Source organism: Hetaerina americana, unplaced genomic scaffold (assembly GCF_022747635.1).
Source record: "Hetaerina americana unplaced genomic scaffold, ioHetAmer1.1.p SCAF_1, whole genome shotgun sequence".
In the NCBI taxonomy this organism is placed as follows: Eukaryota; Metazoa; Arthropoda; class Insecta; order Odonata; family Calopterygidae; genus Hetaerina; species Hetaerina americana.
In genome coordinates, this window is record NW_027286069.1 from 7,119,300 (window position 1) to 7,145,801 (window position 26,502).

The 26,502-nt window shown below is 38.1% G+C and overlaps 1 protein-coding gene and 1 non-coding gene across 2 annotated transcripts in view; both read right to left on the minus strand.

The window, feature by feature from the left end:
- Positions 1-624: 624 nt before the first annotated feature.
- TRNAA-GGC (transfer RNA alanine (anticodon GGC)) lies at positions 625-700 on the minus strand. The gene has a single exon. It is a non-coding gene; the product is annotated as a tRNA-Ala (tRNA).
- Positions 701-5,651: 4,951 nt separating this feature from the next.
- The window catches only part of LOC139694527 (diacylglycerol lipase-beta-like), a 211,106-nt gene continuing 190,255 nt past the window's right edge, over positions 5,652-26,502 (minus strand). The window contains exons 10-14 of the mRNA XM_071593054.1: positions 26,016-26,108; positions 25,700-25,854; positions 25,034-25,219; positions 24,477-24,601; positions 5,652-6,274 (exon numbers count right to left, since the gene is read on the minus strand). Coding sequence (XP_071449155.1) covers positions 6,118-6,274; positions 24,477-24,601; positions 25,034-25,219; positions 25,700-25,854; positions 26,016-26,108 — 716 coding nt within the window. The 3' untranslated portion in view covers positions 5,652-6,117. The remainder of the gene's footprint in view (positions 6,275-24,476; positions 24,602-25,033; positions 25,220-25,699; positions 25,855-26,015; positions 26,109-26,502) is intronic.

Below are 26,502 nucleotides of genomic sequence, written 5' to 3' on the forward strand. Positions count from 1 at the left end.
GGTGGGGAAGGCGGAATCGAACGGATCACAAGAGTAAAAATATTTCCTTGAAAGAATCGGGGCGCTTGGCGACATATTAGACCCACGGATCTCGGGGCAAATTACGTTTCCTCGATAGCTCAAGTGGTTAAGAGCATCCGCCCGGCAAGTTGAAAGATCCGAGGTTCGAGTCCCGGTCAAGGAAATATTTTTACTCTTGTGATCCGTTCGATTCCGCCTTCCCCACCTCTGTTGTGTTCGTCCTTTATATGTGTTCCTATCCCTTTTCCTTATATCTGTTTCTGTATATATGAGTATTTATTCGCCGTTTGGCGGGATTTCGTGTTTGAATGTGTTTATATATGTATATATATATATATATATATATATATATATATATATATACATATATATATATATGTGTGTGTATATATATATATATATATATATATATATATATATATATATATATATATATATATATATATATATATACACGTTCAAACACGAAATCCCGCCAAACGGCGAATAAATACTCATATATACAGAAACAGATATAAGGAAAAGGGATAGGAACACATATAAAGGACGAACACAATAGAGGTGGGGAAGGCGGAATCGAACGGATCACAAGAGTAAAAATATTTCCTCAACCGGGATTCGAACACCGGATCTTTCCACTTGCCGGGCGGATGCTCTTAACCACTTGAGCTATCGAGGATAGTCAATTTACCCTGAGATCCGTGGGTCTAATATGTCGCCAGGCGCCCCGATTCTTTCAGCCAAGAGATATATATTTATATTTATGTATAAATATGTGTATGTGTGCGTGCGTATGTGTGTGCCTCTGGGCCTCTCTGGGCACTTGCAGCTCCACCCAAGCTATCTAATTTTTCGGGTACCAGATCTTCCTGGAAAACCATAACCGGTACAGGGAAAGGAACTGCCCCACATAACCTGATGTGTGAAATTCACACGCCTTATAGTGATTATTATTGGGTGAACTCTACAATCACCAACCAAACCTTTGGGTTACTGTGCTTATAGTTTATATACATATGTAATATATGCACATACTCACCCTCATAAGTATAGTCACAGATGTCATGATGGCATAAAACACCCAAAAAAAGGACTATCATAGCTTTTTAAATAGCTTGATTGTACAACTTACTTTTGAAAAGACAATAAGAAGACTGAGAGCAGGGATGATGGGCATGGGGTGAAGGCAGGAGTAGAATGGGAGGGGGGTTGATGTACGTGCGATAGAATTGGAGGAATAGGGGAAGTGGGAGTCAATGCATGTTAATGGGTTATGCAATGATATTGTTGATATTTCAACTTAAATTTAATCGCTAGTCTTAAGCATCAAGATTATTTTATGCGCATACCTATTATTTTGATTTTATTATTTAATTGTATGGGTTAATTGGTCGTGATTTTCATGGCAAATCTTCATAGGAACCATACTTTAGCATTCATGATTTAAAAACGAATTCCAGAGCACGATCATAATAGCTACGAAATGGCTTTAAGGTAATATATGTTTAGGCCGATTTGAGAAAGATGAAATTACTCGACCTATTTTATCTGATGCTCAGCACATGTACAGGGTCTGGCCCTAAAAGTAAGTAAAACGATTTTTCCTGGCGAAGTGAGGACGGGACGAGCGGGACGATTTGTGACTGGAAATATGGTTAGTGGTCTTGGGAAAGAAGCACGACCCGCGTCAGTTGCCTGTGGGACGTTACAGTCTGCAGATCGCTGCTGGACTAAACCCCTGTTCGAGGTTCGAGTCACAAATTCACGATGCCACTTTCCACGGAGTAAAACTTTGTGTTAAACTAGGAAAATTGGGGTCGGAGACCAAGAATATGGTTAAGGATTCTTATGGAGATGGAGAAATGACCCATGTTGTGGTGATGTACTTGCACAGGATGTTCTGGGAGAGTAACGAGGAGGTTGGCAATGAGGAATATCCTGAACAGTAATCAACATCACAGTTTGATGAAAATGTGCACAAAGTGAGGCACATGCTCAATTTTGATTAATATTAATTTAATTAAGTGTCTTAGGATGTTAGCAGAAGAGTGCAAGATTCAGAAAACCACAGAGCTTTGCATTCTTACAGAAGATTTAGCCATGAGAAGAGTAAGCCAAGATCGTCCCCAAGGGGCTGTCGGAAGGCTGCTTTCGTGACAATCTTGCTTTGGACCTCTTGGAGCACGGTGAAAGTGACCCGAATTTTTTAGAATAGGTGGTTACTGGTGACGAGACATGGGTTCTTGGGTACGACCCAAGAATAACCCCAATGAGTTCCATCTTGAACCACGGGATTATGCCAAAAATGTCACGACCAGGTGCCTGAACAAGGGTCCTGTTAATGCCTACAGGAAGCGGAGAAGAATCGTGACAGAGGCGCTGATATCGGTGAGTTGATGCACAAAGATACTGTTTTGAAGAGTAATAGTAAGATGTACTATGATCTGCAATGAGGTTTTCGCATAATTTATTCTACTTATTTTTTGGAAATGACCATGTAAATAACACCATGAAGAATGAACAAAAAAAAACTACAATTATCAACTCAAATGTCGGTCTGATACGAGGTTGGTCGAAACAGTATCTTGAATTTTGAATTTTCGCAGGTTAAATATATTTGATTTTCAATTTTTTTGGGCGTTATATTGGTACTTGTGTTTCTGCCTTTTGCCGAAAAGTTCGGTCATTTTGAATGTTCCGTTAAATGTTGACAGCTGTTTTGCTTGGATGTATTTTGGTTTATCTTCGATTTTCGCCTGTTCCAAAATATGGATCAATGAATCTGTATCAAATTTTTTGTGAAAACGAAATTAAGTGCTTGGACGCATTTCGAATGTTGACTGTGGCATATGGCGAAGCTACCTTGGACCGAAGCAACGTTTATCGGTGGTACAAAATGTTCTCAGAGGGCCGAGAAGATGTGAACGACGAAGAGCGTGCCGGCCGCCCGAGCACGTCAACAGCAGACGAAAACATTGATAAAGTGAAGAAAATAGTATTGGCCAATCGTCAAATCACCGTTAGAGAAGTTGCTGAGGACCTAAACATATCAATTGGCTCGTGCTATTCGATTTTTACCAATGATTTGGGCATGACACGGGTCGCCGCGTAATTCGTACCAAAATTGTTCAACTTAAACCAAAAACAGCAACGCCATGAAAACATTGCTAATAAGGTGTTGGACTCTGTCCGCGACGACCCAAATTTGCTCCAAATGGTCATAACTGGTGACAAATCATGGGTTTATGGTTATGACGTGGAAACTCCCAAACTCCCAATCATAACATAACAATTTCAAAATTTGGCACCACTTATGTTTTTTAACTTGAAGGGTACGCATTTATTGTGAGCTGGCGATGAAGTGCAGAGGTGATTCAGGGGAAAATAATTCAAGTCCACAGTCCTCCATTCCAGGGTAAACCCTTCCCCTAACCGGACGACCTTCGATCCACGATAGCGTTATTGCTACATGGAACCTATGATAAGACCTGACTTTTTACGCCATCTCGATATGTACTCATGTATAATATATGGAGTTTTACGAATAATATATTATCTGAAAGAAATATTTTTTATCATAAAATATATTTTTTAAAATAGACACACAGATTTATTTTCAACAAAGAAACATTAACAATACCATGAGAATACATTTATAAAAATCATATACCCTAAATATCACATCTGAGCGTGTATTATCTATTAAAAGTAATAATTATACATCAACATGAACTCATATTCTACAGTTTCTTTTGTAGGGAAGTATCTCACACAAGCTTACGTAGGAAATATGTAGCCTTGAAAGGGTTCTTAACATTCTCAGGCTTTTACATTGCATGCGTCCTGGAGCAACCTCCTAGGACAACTATATTATACACGTTACTTCCCTATCATGCATTTACCAGTTTCTATGCATTTGTAATCCAGATATTTAATTTAAAAGTGTTTGGACGGAATATACTCAGTACATCGGAACCCGGTAGTTCAAAAGGTATATTGGGTATTAAAAATAATTCCATCTCTAGGAAACCACGATTTTTTCTAAATAATACTGCCACTGCTCAAAGGGTGTCCATTTAAACAAAAATACATATTTCACTTGGATACTTAAGGTTAAATGCCATACAAATGCCAAAATTGCTTTGAGATATGAAGTAATTCAGAGACAAATATAGATCATCAGAAGGATGATTAATTTATTGAGTCTGAAATTACGGGCAAGACTTTTTTCTTTTCATTGCTTAATATGAGAGAAAATGTAAAGATTCACAAATTTCCTGCAGTTATCGACACATATGTATATTGCAAATAGCGCCTCACCGTCAGAAGGTAACTAAATATATATATAAAAAAAAAATATATATATATATATATATATATATATATATATATACCTGTATATAGATTATATAGATATATACCTGTATCTAGATGAAAAGCATACTCGTGCATAAACGTCCGAACACAAAATGCGTACTTAGAGACGATCTGGCATAAGTAGACGAAAAGAAGAACGATATCCTCTCTGCGCAACGCAAAATAATGTGATTGAACACCTTTATTAAATGTTTGTTTGAGTTTCAGGATCAAAGATTTTTAATATCGCGACGGTATTCAGAGAAAACTTAGCTCCTTAGGCATGGATAATGGAAAAATAAGAATTGATATGATTAAATAAATTATTTAAAAAAAAGATTACGATATTTAAAGACGAGGCTAATGAATTAGCGTAAGGGATATCAATTTAGGATAAAAATCTTTAGCCGTCTCTACATTATGACGCACTGTAATTGCTGCGGGAATTCAAATGTTGAAGGCAAGTTTTATAATGAGCATGAAGTCAAAGTGAATAATCACTTGTTGAAGTGATTAAAGTAATACAGGAACATGACCTTGACGTAGCATGCCGCTAAGGACTCAAGTTGGCCGTCGGCAAAAGGGCAAACTCACTAAGGAGGTGTGCGTGTGCAGTGCGTGTCCTCCATTGAAAATCCTATGGCATATGTGAGCAAAGGGTACAACCATATCTGGGGGTGGGGGACAAACATTTATTGCGAAAATATGAGATCTTTGGACTCCACACCCGTTTTAATTCCTGGATGATTTTAAGTCGGTGATTGAAAGCGCTGCCATTGAGATATTTTTTCAACCACACACTCACTTCATAATTGCAAATCTCTGCGTGCTATAATAACATCTTTTGAATGAATCAGTACAAAAACAAACTCACAAGATACCTTCCTTCTTCTGCGGTACTCCAATAAACGAGCATATTCGGAAATGAATATTTTTCAAATATGAGAAATTACAACTAATTCGTACCCAAAAACATACATGCAATACGATTCACATTTCACTGTGAAAACAACTACAGTAGATGATGTAAAAAACATATCTGTCAAGCGGCTTATCTATCGTTAGCTATAAAAAAATACGTCGTCATTAACTTTTGAAAAAAATAATTTAAAAAATGTGTGTGTGTGTCTATATGCATGTGGGTATTATATGTATGTATATGTGTGCATAAAACACACACATATATATATATAATATATGTGTATATATATATATATATATATATATATATATATATATATATATATATATATGTATATATATATATATATATATATATACACACACACATACACAGACTTGTCAAGAGAATGATGGAAAACGTCGACCTGTGATTCGCAATTAAGGATGAGGAGGTGGGTTCGCTTCAAGAGGGTTGATCCATTCGAAGTGCAACTGGACTGCAGCGGCGCCTCGAGAATTTGCACAATCACAGAATGGACCGACACGAATATCTAAAATACGGATTGGATCCAAACGCCTGGCAGTGTGAGCTCATGTCGACATGCTCTTATGCCGAGACGCTCGGGTGGTCAGTTTGCAAACGGGAAAGGGGTGCACGTGGTGGCAAGATCGCGGCTGCGCCAGGGGCGGCGGACATCGGCGGAGTGGCGTCCCGAGCGACCAACCGACGGAAGTCTTCCATTCGGGAACGAGGAGTGAACTGAGGTAATAATAGCTTCTTCTTCGGGAGTAATGCGTCTCTTTTCCCCTTCGGGAGTGGAGGGCATCTCCTTGCTGCTACGGCGTCTCCCCGCCGTGCTCGTGGTGGAGGAGGATGTCGTTGACGGCGGCAAGGACGTTCTCCGGCAAGTGGTCCAGCACCATGCGAGGCATCATCTCCAGCTGCAAGAAGTGCTCGGGCTGGCGCCAGAAGGCCTCAAACCGCGGGGACATCCTGCAAGGGATGCAGGGCGTTAGGTTTGGTACTCAGCGGCAAGGAAATGAAAATGAGACGCAAAAGCCATTTTGGTCGACTGAGCTGATTGCGAGGCCCTGTGAACAGTGAGTGCTCTTAGACGAGAAATCTTCTCCGAATTTAATAAGAACAATTCCCTAGTAATCTCTATGAATAATAACTGAGGTAAAAGGATAAAGTCTTCCGACGGGATTTGGTTATATTCAGTCGAGAGTTACAAAATAGAAGTGAAGGAACTATTGAATGAGTGATCACGACACGCAATCATAACAAAATCGAACCCAAGGGCCAATAAAAATTAACTTAAAGGCTAACCTCCAGTCAAATAAAAATTAGATGATGTGTATAGGAGTTTATGCGCACGAGGGATTTTGATACTAGCTAATATATAAATATATATGAGCTAATATTTCTGCATACTCTACATTACGGCTGATGCTTTAACACCCCCGCCGTATGCCTATACTCGTATCTATGCAAATCCCAGCGGCTCGAGGGGTATTGCATAGACGTAAGCATTTACACCATCCAATGGCAATATATAAACAGGATGATTAATATTTGTAACAGTAGATGTGCATATCAATTTGATCATTGCTTGATCTTTAAAAATAGTTTGAATATTTAGCAGATAATTACTACCGCAAAATATTACCAGAATGCCCTTGCTAGAGCATGTAACACTGCACCTATTACAAAAGAAAATAGAAGTACGTCTGTGGATGAAGACCTACCGAGGACGATTAATCGATTTAATTAGTGATTAATGACAATATGTAATGAAGAGCAACCAAATAACCCATTCCACAGATTCCACATTTCAAATACATCGTGCTCCTGCCGAGACGAAGATAAATTTTCACTTTTCATCCTGAACTCCTTTATTATATCTATTTGAGCGAAATTATGGCAATCGTCGCTAACACAGCCACACCTGATGATCAAAATCAAATAACATACGAAAATTGTGAAGCGGACCTCATCTCTGTTTAAAGATAGGAGAGTTTACCAAATAAATGCGAGTTTCATTCCTCGTCAATAATCCAAACAAATTAAATACATGCACGCAACTGAAAACACATAAATAAATAAAAAAACTCAAATGTGGACTTATGAATAAATATTTTTCTATCAAAGTTAACTTTTCAAAAAACACTCCTTAATCTTCAAACAGTAATTATTCAAATAGAAGTTGCACCATCCACCTTGATACATAAGGTTGAAAAAAAATCATTGGCACTTTGGTGAAGAGCAAACGTAAGAGCGATGTATTTTAAGTCTGGTTCGAGGATTATTTCCCAGGTTTACCCGTAACCTCACCTGTTGTGAACAAAAATAAATAGTGCACCAGTGGCTCTCATTAGCGCTGGCAAAGGAAGAAAGAAAGCAACCAGGTAGCGTTTGAATATAATCACATCGACGGGTGAGGCAGGGCCCAATCAGTTAGCCGCGCCCTTGCATAAAGGTCGCGGGTTCGTATTGATTGCCGAATGTCAATTTGATCAATTTGGGCTTTGAGAACTTGGCAGAAAGACAGCTCTGAGGCTTGGTGGGGTTCAAGAGCCAGCGGCCTATCAAAGGCGGGCGAAAAAAAATCGGGAATTGGAATTTAAACGAGTAATTTTTGGAACACGGGTGATCGTGACAGGCATGTGCCAATCTCCTATCCTCCCTTCGAGTTCGCGAAACGCCAGCGATAATTATTAATACACTGGATAACCGTACGGATTTCAATGAAAATTTTAAGCTGCATTCACGCTCGTCCCACTTAGGCACGATTGGGTCGCCGTTTGAAGCATCACCACCAATCAAGAGGCGTTTCACATGTCCATTTGAGTTCGGCGGCGGGTCCGGCAAGGACGGCATTCCGCCTCCCCGCCTCCACGAGGAGGGCGGACTTGCCCGGGTGGGGATACAGAATGGGGGAACGAAGAGGAGTTCAGGTGGGGTGGGGGAGAAAAGAGGATGGGAGGAAGCGTGGAAGGGGGAGGGAGGGCGATAGACAGTGTGTGCGACCTTGTTTGCGAGGGCGTGACGGTGCGAGCCATCTGCCTTTCCAAATTCCTCGAGATGATCGGGGATATTTATGCCCATCGATGGAATTTACGGCCATTTTCATCCTTCCACTGCCGTCCTCTTCCACGGCCTCGCCCCGTCTCCTGGTCCTATGTAAAATAGGGAATACACTGCGAGGGAAGCAATGGTGTTTGGGTTCAATGATGGAGAAACTGCGTCACCCTCACGTTCTCCATTCGAGATTTCAGCCGGCGGAGTTTTGATTTGACAACATTTCTTTTATCTGTTTTATTCCATACGCAACGTTCACCTCATCCTTCTAAACCGGAATTCATCTGCTTGAGCACGCAAACACATATATTAACATATACATACAAACACACACACACACATATATATATATATATATAATATATATATGTATGTATATATATGTATATTATATATATATAATATACACACACATGTGTGTATATATATATACACACACATACACACACACATATGCATGAGCGTATGCGTTGAGAAAGAGAAAGTAGGTCTTGCCGTTTCATTAGCAGAAAGAATAAGATTTTAATGACGAATAAGGTGGCATGACCACCAAAATGCAAACAAAATAATTTCAGTACATCTTTAAATACAACCTCTATATTCAAACAAGTTCATACTTCGTTCTCTTTGGTATTTCTGCCCTCTAGTATCTTCTCGCGAGTGCATATGCATAATTATTTGTCTCGGTGACTGTATACAACCGTAAAATATATATATATATATATATATATATTTATATATAATGTATATATATATATATATATATATATATATATTATGTATATATATTTATGTATATAATATATATTATATATATATATAATGTATATATATATATATATATCTATAAATTAACATAAATAAACATACATAATTAAATAAATGTATATATTTAATTATTTATGTATATGCATATGCAAAATTTGCGTGTGTATTTGTGGTAGGCACATGCATTCCTTAATACATACACGGACATATTTATCGTCAGTGCTTCCACCGAAATAGTAAGAGGAATAATTGCTTGGGCAATCTGTGAATTCATAATTAAACTCGTTATTTTTTCCACACGAGGAGGACGAAAAAAACTCTTTAAAACTTATGTTTAAGCCCTTGTGCACCAATCTGTAATTTGAAAAGCGAACAGTGTGTCCTCATGAAAAAAATGAAAAGAATATCCTTATTTTTATCAGGCCAAATCGTAACGTGCATGAAAATAAGGGAATTACAGTACCAAACCCGTTTGATCGATTGTGTCTTTAAAACACTGTGCTGCTTAACTGCTTGGCCGAAGAAAGATATAGGAAAGAATGACAATTGCAGAAAAAATTGAAAACCGAGGGAAAAATCCATTTTGGTATTCATAGCTTAAGGGATTTATGACGCTCAATTCCGCCCATAGAATCCGAATGCCGACAGCGCTCGGGGGCGGATGTGAGAGGAGGAAGGGAGGGGAGGGGCCGTGCAGCGTGTGATCCGGGAAGGGACGCGTATTAATCGCCCAGTCGGCGAAATAATTTTCAAGCTCCGCGATTGACGTCTCGTTTGTCCCCGCCCCCCACCCCCCAAATGAATCTATTCTTTTTTTTAGTTGAAATAACGAGGAGTTCGTGCGACTCTCCTAATCGATTACATTTTTACAAATTACTGGCATCAGCGAAATCAATACGTTTCTGTCCCTCATCTCCTTTATCCTGTCTGAGGTGCAGTGGCAATCATTTCCACCAATTTGTGCTGTTAAGTTCGGAATGGAGAGATAAGGTGACATGGAATGTGCTATCATATTACAAATAATAATTGAAATGAACAATAGAATCGTGATCAAATGAACATATCCGGAAACATGGAGAAATTATGAAGCATTTTACGCGATACGTCTAAATTCAGAAAGCTTATTAAAATAGGGTATATCTATGCACAATAAAAATTTAATCTCCAAGCGGAAATAACTGAGAATAAGTATAAAGGTTGCAATGGCATTTTATGTATGAAACAGATCGCAAATTGCTATATTTTATCCAAGTTATTAAATTAATTATTTTGTTGGACTCATTTTGCGTTAAATTTTTCACTAAGGTAAAAAAACATAAAATTGGTATGAAACTCAAAGAAAAGATATAGTAAGTCATAAGATACTCAGGCATTGTGGCTCAAATCAACTTGGTGAATGTACCTACTATATTTAATAATCAACCAAATCAACCTAAATCTCTTTCTAATTTGAAAGCAAACTGTAGTAAACATTATTCGGGTCATGTTCGGTTAAAAAATAGTCTGGTGTGTATTCACCCCCTACCACATACCATAGCGGGGGCTTGAAGAATACATGCATAAACATAAACACAGTAATCAACCCGAAGGTCGGTTTAGTAGGTGATGGTAGAGATCACCCAGTACTAAGCCCTATACGGCGTGTGAAATTCACACATCAGGGTAGGGGGGCCAGTTCCTTTCCCTTTGCCGGTTATGGTTTCCCAGGAAGACCTAGTACCCGAAAAATCACTTTTAGCTTGGGTGGAGCTGCAGGTGCCCAGAGTGCCTTGCCCGGGAATCGAACCCGGGACCCTCTGGTCAGCAGTCCAACGCTCTACCCACTGGACTACCGCGACCCATAATACATGCATATATAAATAAATAATTTTCTACTTTCATGATTAAAATTATTGGGCGTTTAAAAGAGTTCCTTCACCAGTTATATCAACAGTGTTGTACCTGCCATGACATCAACCACAAAAACGAAGATGTGAATACAATTTCGACTCTTGTGGTCAAAACAGGAGTGTCTTCCGCGACTAAAAAAATGTTCAAAAGCAAAGACTATCTGCAAAGTGGTCAAGACTTCGCAGTTTCTGCTTTGCAGAGCATTTGCCGGAATATACTGCGAGAAAAATCAGAACTGTGAGCCCAGAGGTACCACGATTACATGATCGACTACTGGAGAGGGATATATTGTATATGTTAAATTTTTATTCTGAGGGAATAATTATCGTCTTGTTCTATATTACAGTGGGATAGTAAAGACACTCATTATCATTCAAGTATAAGCATTTAATATTAAATCCGCTTTCTGAGCACAATTCATGATAATTATAGAAAAAACCACAAGTAATCACTATGCAATCAACTTGAAAATGAGTATTAGATACACAACGATACTTCAAATTGTATGGTCAAATCGCGAGATCCCTCAATCGGTTGTAACTTGCTTCGGGCCCATGTGATGGCCTGGTAGGTCCAGAAATGCAGGGTAATGTGCGGATGTAAATGATAATATATACACTTCCAGATTTAACTCTCCAATAGGACACGACACATACAACTCCCAAAGGATTCTGCGGAATTCCGGCAAAGGGCGATGTGGTGAACCTTGAAAGGCACTTCAGAGAAGGGATTAGAATACCGATGGAACTTCTTAGCAAGATACTATCATCGAAGGAAAAGGCACACAGAAGACAAGGTGTGTTTTAATGCTTAATTTACCGCAATCATTAGTTTTTAAATTTTTTTTGAGCTTTCTTCTAGTTTAGGGTATTTTTAAATAGTAAATTCACCCACGACTCGCCACGAGAAAACGAATGTATCCTTTTATTATCACATTCCACATTTTATCACATTAATTTTAGAATTATTGGCACGCATTTACATATTCTACCTTGGATTTTATGGAAGAAATTTTACCCGATGAATCATTCCCTGTTATTATCCATCAATCCTCTTACCTGTACGTACATACAAAGGCTTGCCATGATGGCGGGGTTTCTACCTGGCCTTTTATCGTTGAGAAAGATCTCTTTTCCCGTCACTTTATGACTTTTATTACATTGAAAATATGAAAAGGCTTCATATCTTCAACAAGAATAAAAAAAGGATCGTCCTTGATTCTCCATGATTTTTTTCAATCTATTTAAATATTGTTTTTCTTTAGAGAATATCTTACATGCCTGATTTTGAAATTTCTCAGGAAAGAACGTCACGACAAAGCAATCTATCTATCCATCAGTCCAAAAATTTTGCCTCGACAAACAGGGCGTGAATGGCTTGGCAGCAGGGAGTATTGTAGTATCGCTGTGGTTGAAAACGTTCAGAAAAATAGGCATGATAATGAAAGGATGCAAAACTGGCAGGTTACCCGTGCATTGTGTTCTTTGCTTGGTGGTTATACAATACATATGAATAATAAAATAAGACGAAGGTATATAGTTACAAAATAAAAATTAAATATTGATCTGATATATTCAAGCCAAATATATTGCGTAGAATTATTTTCATCCTTCCAATGATAAGACACGATAGAAATATGCAAAATAATCATGAAGTCATCCCTGATTTTGATGATAAATAAAATATTTTTTAAACAAAACGAGGTTTTTATCCTGCAAAGGAGCTGATGCTTCAATACCAAGACGATACTACTAAATGACTCAGAATCACCTTCATCCTCTAAATGTGGAGCCTTGTCGTTTCAGCTATTGGTCCCTCTCCATCGCCGTTATTTTTATTTCATTGTATGTTGTTGCTCTCAAAGTACTTTCTATATTATTTATAAATTTCTTTCTAGGCCTATCTCTTTTTTCCATTTTATTTTCCCCTTCATTATACTTTCCTGGAATTTCTTATGTCTGAGAACATGTCCAACAAATTCAATTTTCCTTTTCTCCATCTCTTTTGTTGAATTCCTTTCCTCTTTAATTTCTCTCAATACGTCTATGTTGCTTTTCTTGTCCGTTCATTTTGTTCTTGCTAATCTTCTCCGAATCCATATTTTCATTTCTTCCAAGGGAGCCTTTTCCCTCTTTCCCATTGTCCAAGTTTCGCATCCATTTAATAACGTACTGAATGAAAACTATAACTAAAATGACACATCAATGCCCTTAAAACCTAGAAATTTCAAATTAAATGCTTTACACAGTCCCGACCGAAGCAACAGAGTTTTGTACAGGATGTGTGTCTAAATTGGAAAACATTCCAAAAAACGCCATGGAGGCAAGGAATGTTAAAGTAGTCCATGAATATTGATTTTCAAATATTGATTAGAAATCTTAGCAGCATATTTGATAACCGATGCAAAAACTTTACACTGAGTATAAATTTTCCCAAAATGGTTTTGAAGATTCCACTTGATTTTCGGCAAATGCTCAGCATTCAATCATATTTCAGTCGCGTAGGCCGTTTTTTAGATTTTGACGGCATATGGAATTATAAAATAACACAAAAGGAAACAACTTTTTCTCCCTGTGGCGTTTGAAACTACAAAAAAGTTAAAATCGACCTATCCTAAAAGCGAGTGCGTAGGCTATCATATTTACCAAAACCCTTCCATATTATCCCCGCTGGACCCAGAACAGCTCACGTTTGATTGGAAAACGGACGGCAATAAGCGAATGCGTGAATGACCGTTATACACCAGTTATAAGATCAAACGGTACTTAGATAATAAATTATTTATCAAATAAATTAATTAATGATTAACATAGACACAGTTATTAAAACGCGATAAATATAAACTTAAATTTTTGTTAGTTATTAATCGAAGAATAATGCTATATTTTAAAATTCAACTCTAGGAACATGATATGAAATATAGTATTGAAGTTGTAAGTCTATTTATTGTGCTTTGGTTTCATATTTTGCGTGAAGAAAGAAGATGAGTGGTATCTCTGATAGGCAATCAATATCCCAGAACATGTCATGAAGCATAAAACCTACCGATGGAACGAGACACTCGGATCATTCCCTCGATACTCGAATTGATTTTCCAGCAGAGTGGCGATAGTCAACACGCCACACGCTTCTCTTTGACTGCGTCAAGTCCCTTGTCGAACTGCTCCAGCCGCGTATCAATCTAGGTAGTTATCTCCAAAGAGGACGAGGGAGCCCCGCGTGGGCATCAGTTTGCTCATTGTCACACTGTTTATCATCTAACTCTGCGATGGTTACTGTTTTCCAACCCACATCCAAGGTCACCTCATCAAATAATTTGAGGAACTGCACTGGCAATTTATGGTGTGGTATATGGTTACTATACTATCGTTTCAAGAACCCAGCATCAATTTTTGGGTGATTCATCAAGTTCTATGTTTGGTATTCCGCATAGGGTAGACAGCAAATTTAATTACGACCTTTGGAAAGTACGAAAAACCGCAAGATTCTAGCGAACTACGGTCCAAAGCAATCCAAACTCAACGCCAGAGCATTCTTACTTCCCTAACTCCTAGACCTAATTCTCACCTTGCTCTGATTACCCAATCACGTTAATGACCTCCCCTATCGAGCGTGTTCTGAAATAATTGCACTAGACTTTGTTTGCTGATTAAAGACTAGGAAAACTTCTTTGCTTGTTGCCCACCTTTGGGAATTCCGGAGTCGAGAGACTATGCCAAAACTATTCCCTGCTTAGGAGATCAATAATTTTAGGTAGACATGACTGATTACACTTATTGATTGAGATGTGGTTCGATAGAATTGTCAATTGGTTTTAGGATTATCGTGTTGACTAGCACAGAGGCGTGCTCGACACACAACGGAGGAGGATTTAGCGGCGACCCTTAGTCCTCGTGTGAAAGCTAACTTCTACGGACTCTCTCCCTCTGTCTGCCCGATATAATACAATGGGTCCGTCACCTATGGTTGCGTTTCACTTTGAGCAGGCTAAACGCCGGCGCCCCGGGCTCCCCTCCCTCCACTTCGTAAATATGCCCAGCCCACCCCTCTTGTGACGGAGATCCGGACGGATCGACAACACCGCACAGCCGTACACAAGCGCAATCCATAAATTACCTCTTTGACCATTTTTCAAATCCCCTTTCCCCTTTAGTCACGATGGAGCGGAGCCTCCCTCCGAAGACGCCAAGTCAACTCCATCAATTCCACTCGCCTCGGCGTGATTGGCGATATCCATTCGATTCTTCTTCCTTCCTTCGAACCACAAAGAGGGCAAGCGGGTCGCCCGACCGCCGAACACGGACGCCGAAACTAAGCCACACTAAGTTCACGGCACAAGCGACGCAACCCAGACTGTTTTGTCCGCGGCAAATGTTCCTGGGTCAAACAATCGAAGGAGAGTGCTGGAAAATTATTTAGATTAGTCGCACATCTCGTGTTTCAGGGCGAAATCCCCTTCCGCCCTGCCCACGTTGACTCTTCGTAATGAAGAGTCAACGAGGGCAAACAACGCCTACACCCTTGGAGTGGACGACATAATTTACGAACGACATCTACACAACCGCTCCAATAAACAGGAAATCATTCATTATCCTCGGTGAGGAAAAGGGGTGACAAATGCCGAATCGCGCCGGCGCCGACCCTCACGGCATCCATCTCAAGAGAGGGAGAGGAGAGGCGGAATCGAAGAAGAAAACCAGTTGAGCGCAGCAATGCATAGAAGCCCAGGCCTTCTTCGAGAGAAATCTTACCGCTCCCCCAACAAGCCTCCACACCATCGCGCACGCTCCCCACTTCGACCTCCGCCGCCCCACCATCCCCCGCTCCCTTTCACCGCCTCCTCGGTTCCTTTCAAACAATTTCCAGTCGCAGATGGACTTTTTTAGTCGATTATTTCGTCCTGACGTAATTTTTTTTTGGCCCACTGAGTCGTGAGATCACGGCGATTGGGGTGCGCCTGGCAGGGAGAGTGAGGGGAGGAAGCGAGGGGGGAGCGAGGGGGTAGGAGGGAGGGGGAGAGATGGTGAGGGGCTGGCGGGACATGAGGAATGATTCCCCGGGCGATTCATGCAGCACTGAAACAACGCCATTCCCGAGGACCCAAAGACGAAGACCCGACAACGTCACACATGCGTTAATTCCTTCCTCTTCCCCCGCCACCTTTGGTGAACCCTCCGACCCCCATACCTCATCCACAACCACCCACGCACGCGACAGCTCAGAATGAAGTCCACCCCCTTGACCACCGAGCGTAATTTATGGAGAGGGATATGCCATTTTTTTATCACCCCGATTAGTTTTTGTGTATTTCCGACCGAAGCAACGGCGCGCGATTCTCTATTACGAAAGCCTCGCGCGCGGATAAAAATTCATCGCTGACCACGAGTGCTTTTCGATTGCTCGAAACTACTCGCTGGCTGCGCTCGGAGAGTTCACTTGTTTCCCCTCCTCTCTCATTGCCCTTCTTTTTTTTCCTCTCTCTCCCATCACCCCACCTCCTCATACACTTCGCCCACTTTATTTCGCTTCAAACGAAATTAAAAATAGGAACTCATCCATAAAGCGCCGAGACTGATCCCGTTGTCAGAAGAATGATCCGAATCCAAAGAGCAGTTCCCTTCCTTCAGATTAACTTTCACTGGTCCGGAAAAATAGGCGTCATGGAAACGCATTTCACAGAGCTACCTGCGTCCAACAGAGCAAATAATATATCAAGATCTGTTAAGCGGAAAGGACATTCCATTAGCATGCTCTGATTAATCGTCTCTGCGCGGCCGTTAAAATTTAGGTTAAAAATACATAAACCCCAAAATTTATTCGTCTCGTTCATTTTGTCATAAATAATCAAGATAATGGATTATTTATTCTATTGAAATATTTGCGGAATGAACCGAGATAAATCGCCCAGCGACTTTCCAATTGAAATCGCGTGTTTTTTCCCTCCCCCCCCCCCCCCCCGATTTTGGGGAGACGAACAATTTCCAAATTAAATTAAATATTTAACAAAAATATCCACCAGCATACCTGCTGCCACAGTCTTCGATCGCACCTCAATTGAATTTAAGTCCGCGAGAAATTACAGAAATTGATCCCATGAATAGACCTCATAAAGCATGGAATTTAATTCCATGGGCACAGATATACCACTCGAGTATAAATCAGATAGCGTGTAAGTGGAGTGGGCTTAATTAAATATCATTAAACTAAAATGTACATCACTGTAAAATCAGGAGACCAGGCGAACTTAGCCATTCAATCCATTAATAAATATTTGATTAACGTGTAAACCAATAACTAGCTGAAAATTCACACTAACTTATAGGGATGCATCACGACATTCGTAAATCAGAACGCTTCTAGCCAAAATAGGGGATTTTTAGGGACGGTACAACTGTGTACGCCAATTATATTCCATGCAATGCAGCGTATTGTTATATTTTCAGGAGATATAAAAAAATATATTTGTTTAATCCTCAAAATTGACGAAAATTACTTACTATTTGTTGTAATTTTGAAAAGTTATTGATTTTCAAAATTCTGTGCGTATATATATATATATCATATCTGCTTTAAATTATTCATTAAATTGCACTCCATCAGGACTCTTTGCCTTTACAACGCCCTTCCTCGGTGTGCCCTTGCAATCCCAACACTTTTCGTCTAGTCTTCGGGTTTCCCAGGCGAAGGGCCGCCAAAGTTCATACAACATCGTAACAACGCCCAACGGGATGGAAGACTTGAGCCCTTGACAATATTTGGTAAAATGGTGAAAAATCTATCCTAATATAAGTGACGAGGAAACGTACAAATTCTGTTCCTTTCAATCGCTATCATTAAATTACTCTCGCAGAAACTATTTTTTTGTGGTGCTTTCAGAAAAAAACCCAAACATTAAGTCTTCACCAAAAAGCATAAACATTAATTATTTACCCAGTCTAACATGAATTTCAAAATTTCGACCCCCGTACTCATATCTACAACGATTAATCGCCTCCAAACGTATTGAGTCATGCTGGAAACGCCGATAGAAAATGGCACGTGATAAACTCCGGAATATATTCCGGAAAAAAGCTTGAAATAAGAGAACTGCTGACGCTGAAGAACGGTCTGTCTTCAAGTGGGTACTTGGAGACAGATCTCCTTGGAGCGGAGAGACGTCGTTGAAACTGAGGGATATCACCCGATTGTTTGAAGGAGACAATTGACCCGCTATTTAAATTTTAATTAGAAATCTCTCCACTCGCCAAGATCCGTAATCGGCGTGAGCCGGAGAGGGCGTTGGAAGAGTGCCCTTGGAGGAGATCCACCCTCACGGAGGCCGCGTGCGCCAGATTGATCGCGGCCGCTGGCAACGCCTTGGGCGGGGATCCCGCGCTCGACTAAGGCGGGGAGGGTACACGCTGGCGTCGACCAAGGAGACGACGCCAGAACCTTCCGGCACGCCGCGCGGAGTGCCCCAAGGGTTTAACAGTCCCTCGACTCTATCGAGTATTTCTTAAGACCGGCCTAGGGGAAGGGGAGAAACACGGTTCAGTAAACAACTCGAGGGGCATCCACAACGTGCAAGGTTGAAGGCTAAGTGATGAGGGACAGATGAGTCATTTACTTTTGAGGCGAGTTTGAGGTTTATGAAGGCTTTCGCTTATTTCCTACGAGTCGAGCATTTTGGCGCTCCGAGGTTCCTCCTCGTCGCAGTACGTAAGCGAGGGAGAAAGACCTCGCTCCTCCTGGAGAAGTTTACCGCAACGAAAGGGAAATGTAGCGCAGAAAATGTCTCCCGTACGTGACAAACCTGAAAACTTCCCAAACGAGTTGAAGCACAACCACAAAATCGTATGATCTAAATTTCTTTTTTTTATCAAATGCTCACTGAGATGAAGCCCACTCCAGTGGAGACGTGTTTAACTTCGTAGATGCATGTATGGCCTACGCCACCGACTCTTATTTCCCCTTATCGTTAGGAATTACAGCGAGGACATGAAACGAGAAGCCGAACCGGTTAGTTTGATAATTAGTTTGGAAAACTTTCCCTGCAGTGTATTGGAATGAGGCACAAATATTATGTTTTTATGAACTTCCCCCGTACCGAGTTAGCGATGGCATGACCTCAGCCGTCGGGAGTATTTCCAAAAAACATTCTCCACGTCTATGGCTATGAAACTTAAAGCAAAAAGAAAAATTCGCTTCATAAGATCCAATGGATTTTTCTGATTGGTCCGCAAGCTAATATGACTGCTACAACACGTTTTGGCTGATGGTGTCACTCATGAATATTTTTGCTCTGTCCTAGAATACGATCAGTGTGGGACTTTTAATAGCGAGGGGAAAATTTTTCGAGAAATAATTTTAAGAAATTTAATAAGAATATAAAAGGAGACCATCATTATTCTGGTCCTGCATTGCAAACAGCAAACATTTTTATATACAGAACATTGGGAGGCCTGAATCCTGAACTAAAGCATTTGAAATCAAACCCGGTAATAACCAAAGCCGGTCCTTTGGCCCTAAATTTCATGAAAAAAATGAGGGTTTATGACCCAAATCGTATACAGCTTCGCAGCAGAACGAGGGATTGGCAACGCTGTTATTTGAGACCCTCTTACAATTAAATTCTCTATTAAACAGTTTTCCAGTCAATTTGTACATTTAAACGTGGAAGTTTCAAAATTTAAAATTTTCAATGCCTTATGCCCTTCATTTACGTAAAGGCCCATGAAATTGCTACGGTGTTATTAGGAACGTTTTCCATATAACAAAGTAGATTCTATGGTCATATTTTGATGTTTTCTTTTCTTATTCCATAATTAGTGGAGGTATTACTTTTGCTCTTCCGGGTTTGTAAGGTCGCCGTAGCCCTCATGCCATTTCACAAACCTTCTCATCACCGTTCTCATTACGGGAAGGCCAACGATGGAAGGACGGGCAGACTTAAAAGCACTGAGATAACATCATTGAAGAATAGGCTTTTAAAATATAAGTAATGTAAAATTGGTATTGTATTTGGTAACAATGTTCGTCATGCAAAGATATTTCACGGCTTTCACAGGAGCACCTCGAGGTTCGAAACGGCCAGTCGAAGAACCTTCAAAACGGGTCCTATTATTCAATACATGCACTGACATGTGGTGATCAAATGAATCGACGGCAACAAAATTTTCGCTCGGAGTAGGCTTGGCCTTTTGTTTTAGTGCTCACAGCTCGCATCGCACTGCTTTGGAACTTTGCGTATTGTTTGAGGAGGGGGCTACTGACGCTATGGTTGCGTCAAACACCAAGTTTCTTTAGAAAATAAGTATACTTTAGAATAAATATCCACACTTTACTTAAACCCATTATATTCCCTAGTAGTCAAGAAAAAGGTGAGCAAAAGCAAATTTTCCTTATGGTACACAGGAATTTTCATATTTACCAAAGCTGTTCAGTTCATTAGCATTTATGAAACTCAATGCATTTTAAAATGTTTTTCACAGAAACATGGTACTTTGATTAAAATTCACTACAGACCCATCGCATGAAAGTTAATTGCCGAAAATTGTGGTAAATCACAAGTTCAGCATTTCAATTAAAATATGAAATGAGCTCCATCGTAACCAAGGTAGCCGTGACAAACCAATTACTAATTTAGTTGTAATTTTTGCATGATAAAATAATAGATTACCTCTCTGGCTGCTTCGATTCCTTAGTAGCACGATTTACAGATTACAACAACAATAATTCTCAAAAGGAAACAAATGTTATATTTACGTATATTTTGCAAAATTAAAAACAATAAAAAATATCTCCCTTATAATAAAATTCTGCATGGCCAATAATTTCCCACATTGGCAGAAAATTTTCTTTGGATATCAATGCATATTTTTCTATTTTAAAACTTAAATTGTTTGTGTTAATTTTCTACGTTCTATCCCATGCTTCATAATAAGATGCTGATTTTTTCTAATGCTTTTAATTATTTTTAGCGAGTCTTGAATCACATAAATTACATATTATTGATTGGAAGTGTTAACCGTATTTTTTTCTTTCTCTCGCATTATGACAGCCACCATCTTTTACGTAACATACATGTATTTATCACGTGTTTGGGTTTCAAATGTATTCGTGCAGTGTTTCTTGCCTCTCCAATAAAACTAGCAATTTAGCACTACAGCAATCGTGATAATCAGCCCGACGGTAATTTCGGACAAAATGGTGCCTTCTTCCGTTTCCAGTCTACCCAGACTAAAAACGGAAGAATTTTCCTGATTGCCCTTGTAATTACGAAGATTGGATGAAACTTCGGGTGTCCTAAGGCTTTCCTCGAGGACTTTGGATATCAAACGCATTAGTTACAGAGGCTTTCATTTTTTTAATGAGAATTTTCGCCAATCTGTTCGAAACTTCTAGTGTAGCATAATTCGTTCTGAAATATCCACTAGATGGCCTTTAAGCTAGAAGAGTGACGCTTTTCGTTTGTCATTCATAATAGCTGGCACTTGATTAATAAATGAGTCAGAAGAAATTCGGCATTGATGTGCTCACGGACGGGTTGAGAACTGTTCCGCTGGCGCCTAATTCACAGGGCATCGTACTTTGACCCGCGCGGAATAACAGGCCCCCAAGGTCACCGAAGTTTTCTCTCCATCGAGGGATACGGTAAGTGAAAGTTGAGAGGTTTAGAGCGCCTCCAAAATGAATATTTAAAAGTAAAAGTTTGTCTTCCCAACGGAACATCGTTGATCGTGGATTTGCATTTAAGTCCCAAAGATAAGTTCAAAGCGAGACCAATTTCGTTCAAATTTTGAGTTAAGACGTTTGTGTGACCTTCTCTTTAATGTCGCGATAGCGTCAGAGGAAATCATAAGTTTCTCATTCATCCTTAAATACGCACCACTTTTATCATAATCCATATCTTTATTGGGCAATCTCAACTGAAAGTCAGTGTTACTTCCAGATATCTACAAAATGAATATCCATGGGCATAAATTTGAACTAATGGTTTTCTCTAGATAATTAATTATTGGTCAATGCTATGGTATAAAAAGCAAAACAAGACTTTCAAGAAAAGATGGATTCACCTATGTTTATATACGAAATTTAAGCAATAGTTATACCTTACAGATGAAATGTATATTGCAGAAAGTTAACCGAAATTCAATTAGTATTATTTTCATTCGAGAATAACATAAATTATTTGCGTTCGTCATGTTGAAGGTGAAAAAGCTAAACGAAAAACATAGACAATTAATGTAACTCAGAATACACTGCTTCACTTTATGATAGCAAAATTCATTTAATTCAGAGCCAATTTTGATTATCAATGATGGATGAACATGGAATGGGTCAACTTCTTCAAATATTTTGTTTCTGCCATTATCAATCAGAGGCATATCATTTGTATCAAATTTCCTTCACGTTCATGGGAATTCAGCATTGAGCCATTAAAAATATCCAACAAAATTACATGCCATGAAAAGATTATTTATTAGCAATGAGGGCAATTAAGCTTTCTTTTTCATTTTTACGGTTTTTCTTGTTTTTTTTATTAAATATCACATTTAATATCAACTTCAGATTTGGATAAAAAATATGGAAAACAATTTATTTATTCCATTGATCACTTCTTGTCTCTAAATCTTTTATTTTTCACTTTCGAGCAAAAATTTTCTCAGTTAAAAGAGTTAAAACTTTTACTTCTTTGTCTTTTATAGGGATACATAACTATAACTATTCCTTTTACTAATTGAGCAATAAATAGTTTACTTTTGCAAAATAATAACAAAAAATGGAATGCTTCATGTAATTGGATGTTGAAAACAATCATACCAATAAATCAATGACAGCTATAAAAACAAATTAATATTTTATCCATATGAGTTAATTTCACTAAGCTAGTATTCGTCCATGTTCAGCAGTTTTAAGTTTCACTATTACTAAGAGAAATAAACCATGGACTCCTAAAAAGGCTGTGATAGATGCCTTTTGTCAATGATATATTTTATTATATGATTGAATATTTGCAAAGAATTTATATAACTTTACTAATATCTTGAATGCATATGTTAGGGTTATTATTTTTGGCTCTATGGTGATTGATTTTAAAATATGTTAAAAAACATTTTACCTTTGTGTGATTATTTTGACACATGAAAATTAACGCTAGTACAAATAATTGCTTTAGATGGAATTCAGCTGTGCTGAAATCCTTTTTGATTTTGTTTGACTAGGAAAGCAATAAAAGGCATGAGAACGAAAATGGAGAGAACTATGTATTCAATCATTTTAATTTCTGCCCATTTAGGTGCAATATTTTCATGATTATGCTATCTTTGTCATTTTTCCTTGGAAAAAAATTACATACAAATATAATTAGAGAAACTTATTTTTTCTAGAGAAACTCTCTATGGAAAGCCCTATTAACTGGCATTCCACTGAAAACTATAAGGCAGTTGGAAATATTACTAGAAAGGCCTGTGCTAAAGACCAAATGGGTGTGACAGGAAGGCACAAATGGAAATTTCTATTAAATACATGCTTCACCATGGAGCCAGAGATAACTTATTTTCAGCTTCATACCTCAACTTGATGTCACAGATGCAAAATTTTTCACTTGTTTGCTAGTTTGTATTGTGTTTTTTTGATTGAGTTGATATAATTTGACTTGAATTTTATGATTTTAAGTTAGTTACCTTGTTTGAAATAATGGGCAAGAAACCAGTAAAACACTAAATTTCATGAATTATTAAGAATCTTAATAATTATTTTTATCAAAATATAAACCCATCTATCTTGATGAACTACTTGACTACTACTAAGAAGAGCATTCTCACCCTCACCATCACTTTTGATGTCAAAAGGACACATTCTGAAGGACACCATTATTTTTTGGATCTCAACTTTCACTAACGAGTGAATAGAGGATTTTATAAAATTAAATATTGTTGAGAAAATTAATTTTTTTTGCATTTGCCCATACACTATATTCTTAAACTGAGATATCAAGAAAGAGTAAGTGAAAAAAAACATTGATGTGAAGTTACAATTATATGAGGCCAATTCATCTGAGCTTATGCATGTACATACAGTAATAATTTTTTTTCAGCTGGAAGTACTGTCATCATGAGACCAAAAATTAATTGATGAAATTTCATCAGAAGTAATTGAAAGAATATATTATCAACATTAGAGCAATTAAGTGTTTAGTAATGCAAATCCAAAAAACATTTTGTTCTAAGCATTCACTACTGTCTTAATATCAACATTTCAAAATAGGTCTAATTATTTTCTATATCACGATATTAACTAATAAAAAATTCTAGAGTTTATTTGTAATTTATTTAAACTTTTGATTCAACTCTTCTCACTTTACTTATCCATCATGAACGGTGGTTATATTGGTCTGCATGGCATATGCCGAATAAGATTACATTTAATTTTAATTATAGCCATTTCATACCTTTAAAAGACCATATATTCTCACCTTCCAGATATCTTTTCCTCCTTACTTCTCTTTTTGTACATCAGATGCAAGATTCGCCCAGGAGAATACAATCGCTGATTGGAAAAGCGCCTTTTTCCTATATCCCGGTCAAGGACGGATGCTTCCTGCATGGGCAAATATGAGAAAATTATGATCACTTTGTAAATTAAGGTCACTTCCTAATAATTAGAGCCAGAAAGTGGCTTACTTGACATAAAATGACTTCCTCTGTTAGATAACTAGTTGAACTGGCTGACTTTTTATTTTTTTGATATAAAAAATATTTAATAATATTCCCTTGATGAATACAATCTATTAAAACTTTCTTACGGCGATTATATACAAATACACAAGTGAAAATCAAGAGATTGAGATTGTTTATTTCTTCAAAGAAATGGTAGCTACTTCTTGCTAGTTAAAACCAAATATGAAGTACATATTTTAGGTATTCTAGTAAATTAAATGAGTTCAGGAAATGAGAATTGACCATGAGCATCATTATTACATTAGATTTTTACAAGTTAGATTCATTTTACATTTGATGAGGTTATGCTTACAGGTGAGATTGGGGGACCATATAAACAAGGAAAAGGAATATGTTTCCCCGGAATAGCTTCCATGACTGTCTTTTCTGCTGTCATTTTGTCTTCTGTTTCTTGATCCAGCTTCCAGACGGCATCTCTAAGTGCCTTAGACGGGATGCCCATGAATGTATATATAACACCACTCAGGATTATGCGGTACTGTAACAGGAAAGTCTTTTAGAGTAAATCTATGGCTACCTCTATAAATCAATGAGTGGTTTTATATTAAAAAGTAGTAGTACCAAATTATTGAGCATCTATTTTACCAGTATGCTACTCTCTACTATATAATCAATATGTTGTTGTTGTTAAGCATTAATATAGAGAAAAATTAGACATCAACTATCCCCTGCCAAATAAGATAAATTAAGCACATCCCAAATGGTCTATGATTGGTTGTTAATTAAATTTAAGTACAATCAACACTATTGGAAAACTGATACTAGATATTACTTTTATAGAAATAATAGTCATAGGTAGGTGTTATTGTTATTATATTAGGCATTAATATCTGTTATTTTCATACATGTACAGAAAAAATATGTTTTTCTGATTTTAACTGACTGCCATGGATACTTTGAATTTTTATCAACCTGAAAATTCAAAGATTAAAAAGGGTTAATTTTCATTCATTCTCACCTTAGGTAAGGCGCATTTATATAATGTGTCCAACAATCTAGTTCGTAGATTTTCAATGGTATCCACACCTAGACGCATGACCAGATCATGACCCAGACCAATGGAGAGTACAAATCGTTCTGTGAAGCGTGCTGCTTCACGAGTCAATAAGCCAGCTGGAAAGTATCAATATGTTACACACACGACTGAAAGTTTAAATCAGATCAGTTTCCACAAAAGAATATCTATTCTTTGTTAGGTAAGATAATTGAGCTAACTCAAAAACTTACATTTTAATTTGACTCAATAAGTATCATACATATGGAGTTGATCTTACCTGGTGGAGAAAATGAATAACAGCGGAGATCAGGATATGTGGCTCTCATTAGCATTGCTAACAGCACTGATACACCTGCACCCAGGCTATGACCTAAGGTGGGAAAAAAATGAACAGAAGAATGCATCATTTAGACTAATAGGATTAATGAGCTTGGCCATACAATTATTGGTGCAATATAGAGTAATAAATTCATCTATATGTGTATTAGGTAAGTTAGTAATTTTCAGAACTTTTACCAATGATGTTACTATGACATTAACTTATTATATATATGTATAAGTCTTATTCAATTAGGTAACTTCAGTTAGCAAGGGATGATAATTTCCAGTGGGATATTAGCTAATTCATCAAACATAATTCATAAAAAATAGGTTAGAAATGCTGATGCTAGCAACATATGGTGAAATTGTAAAAATACAACTATAACATTATAGCTCAAAGGTCTATAGCTTGTAAATAATATACAAAAGGAGAGTCCTATAAA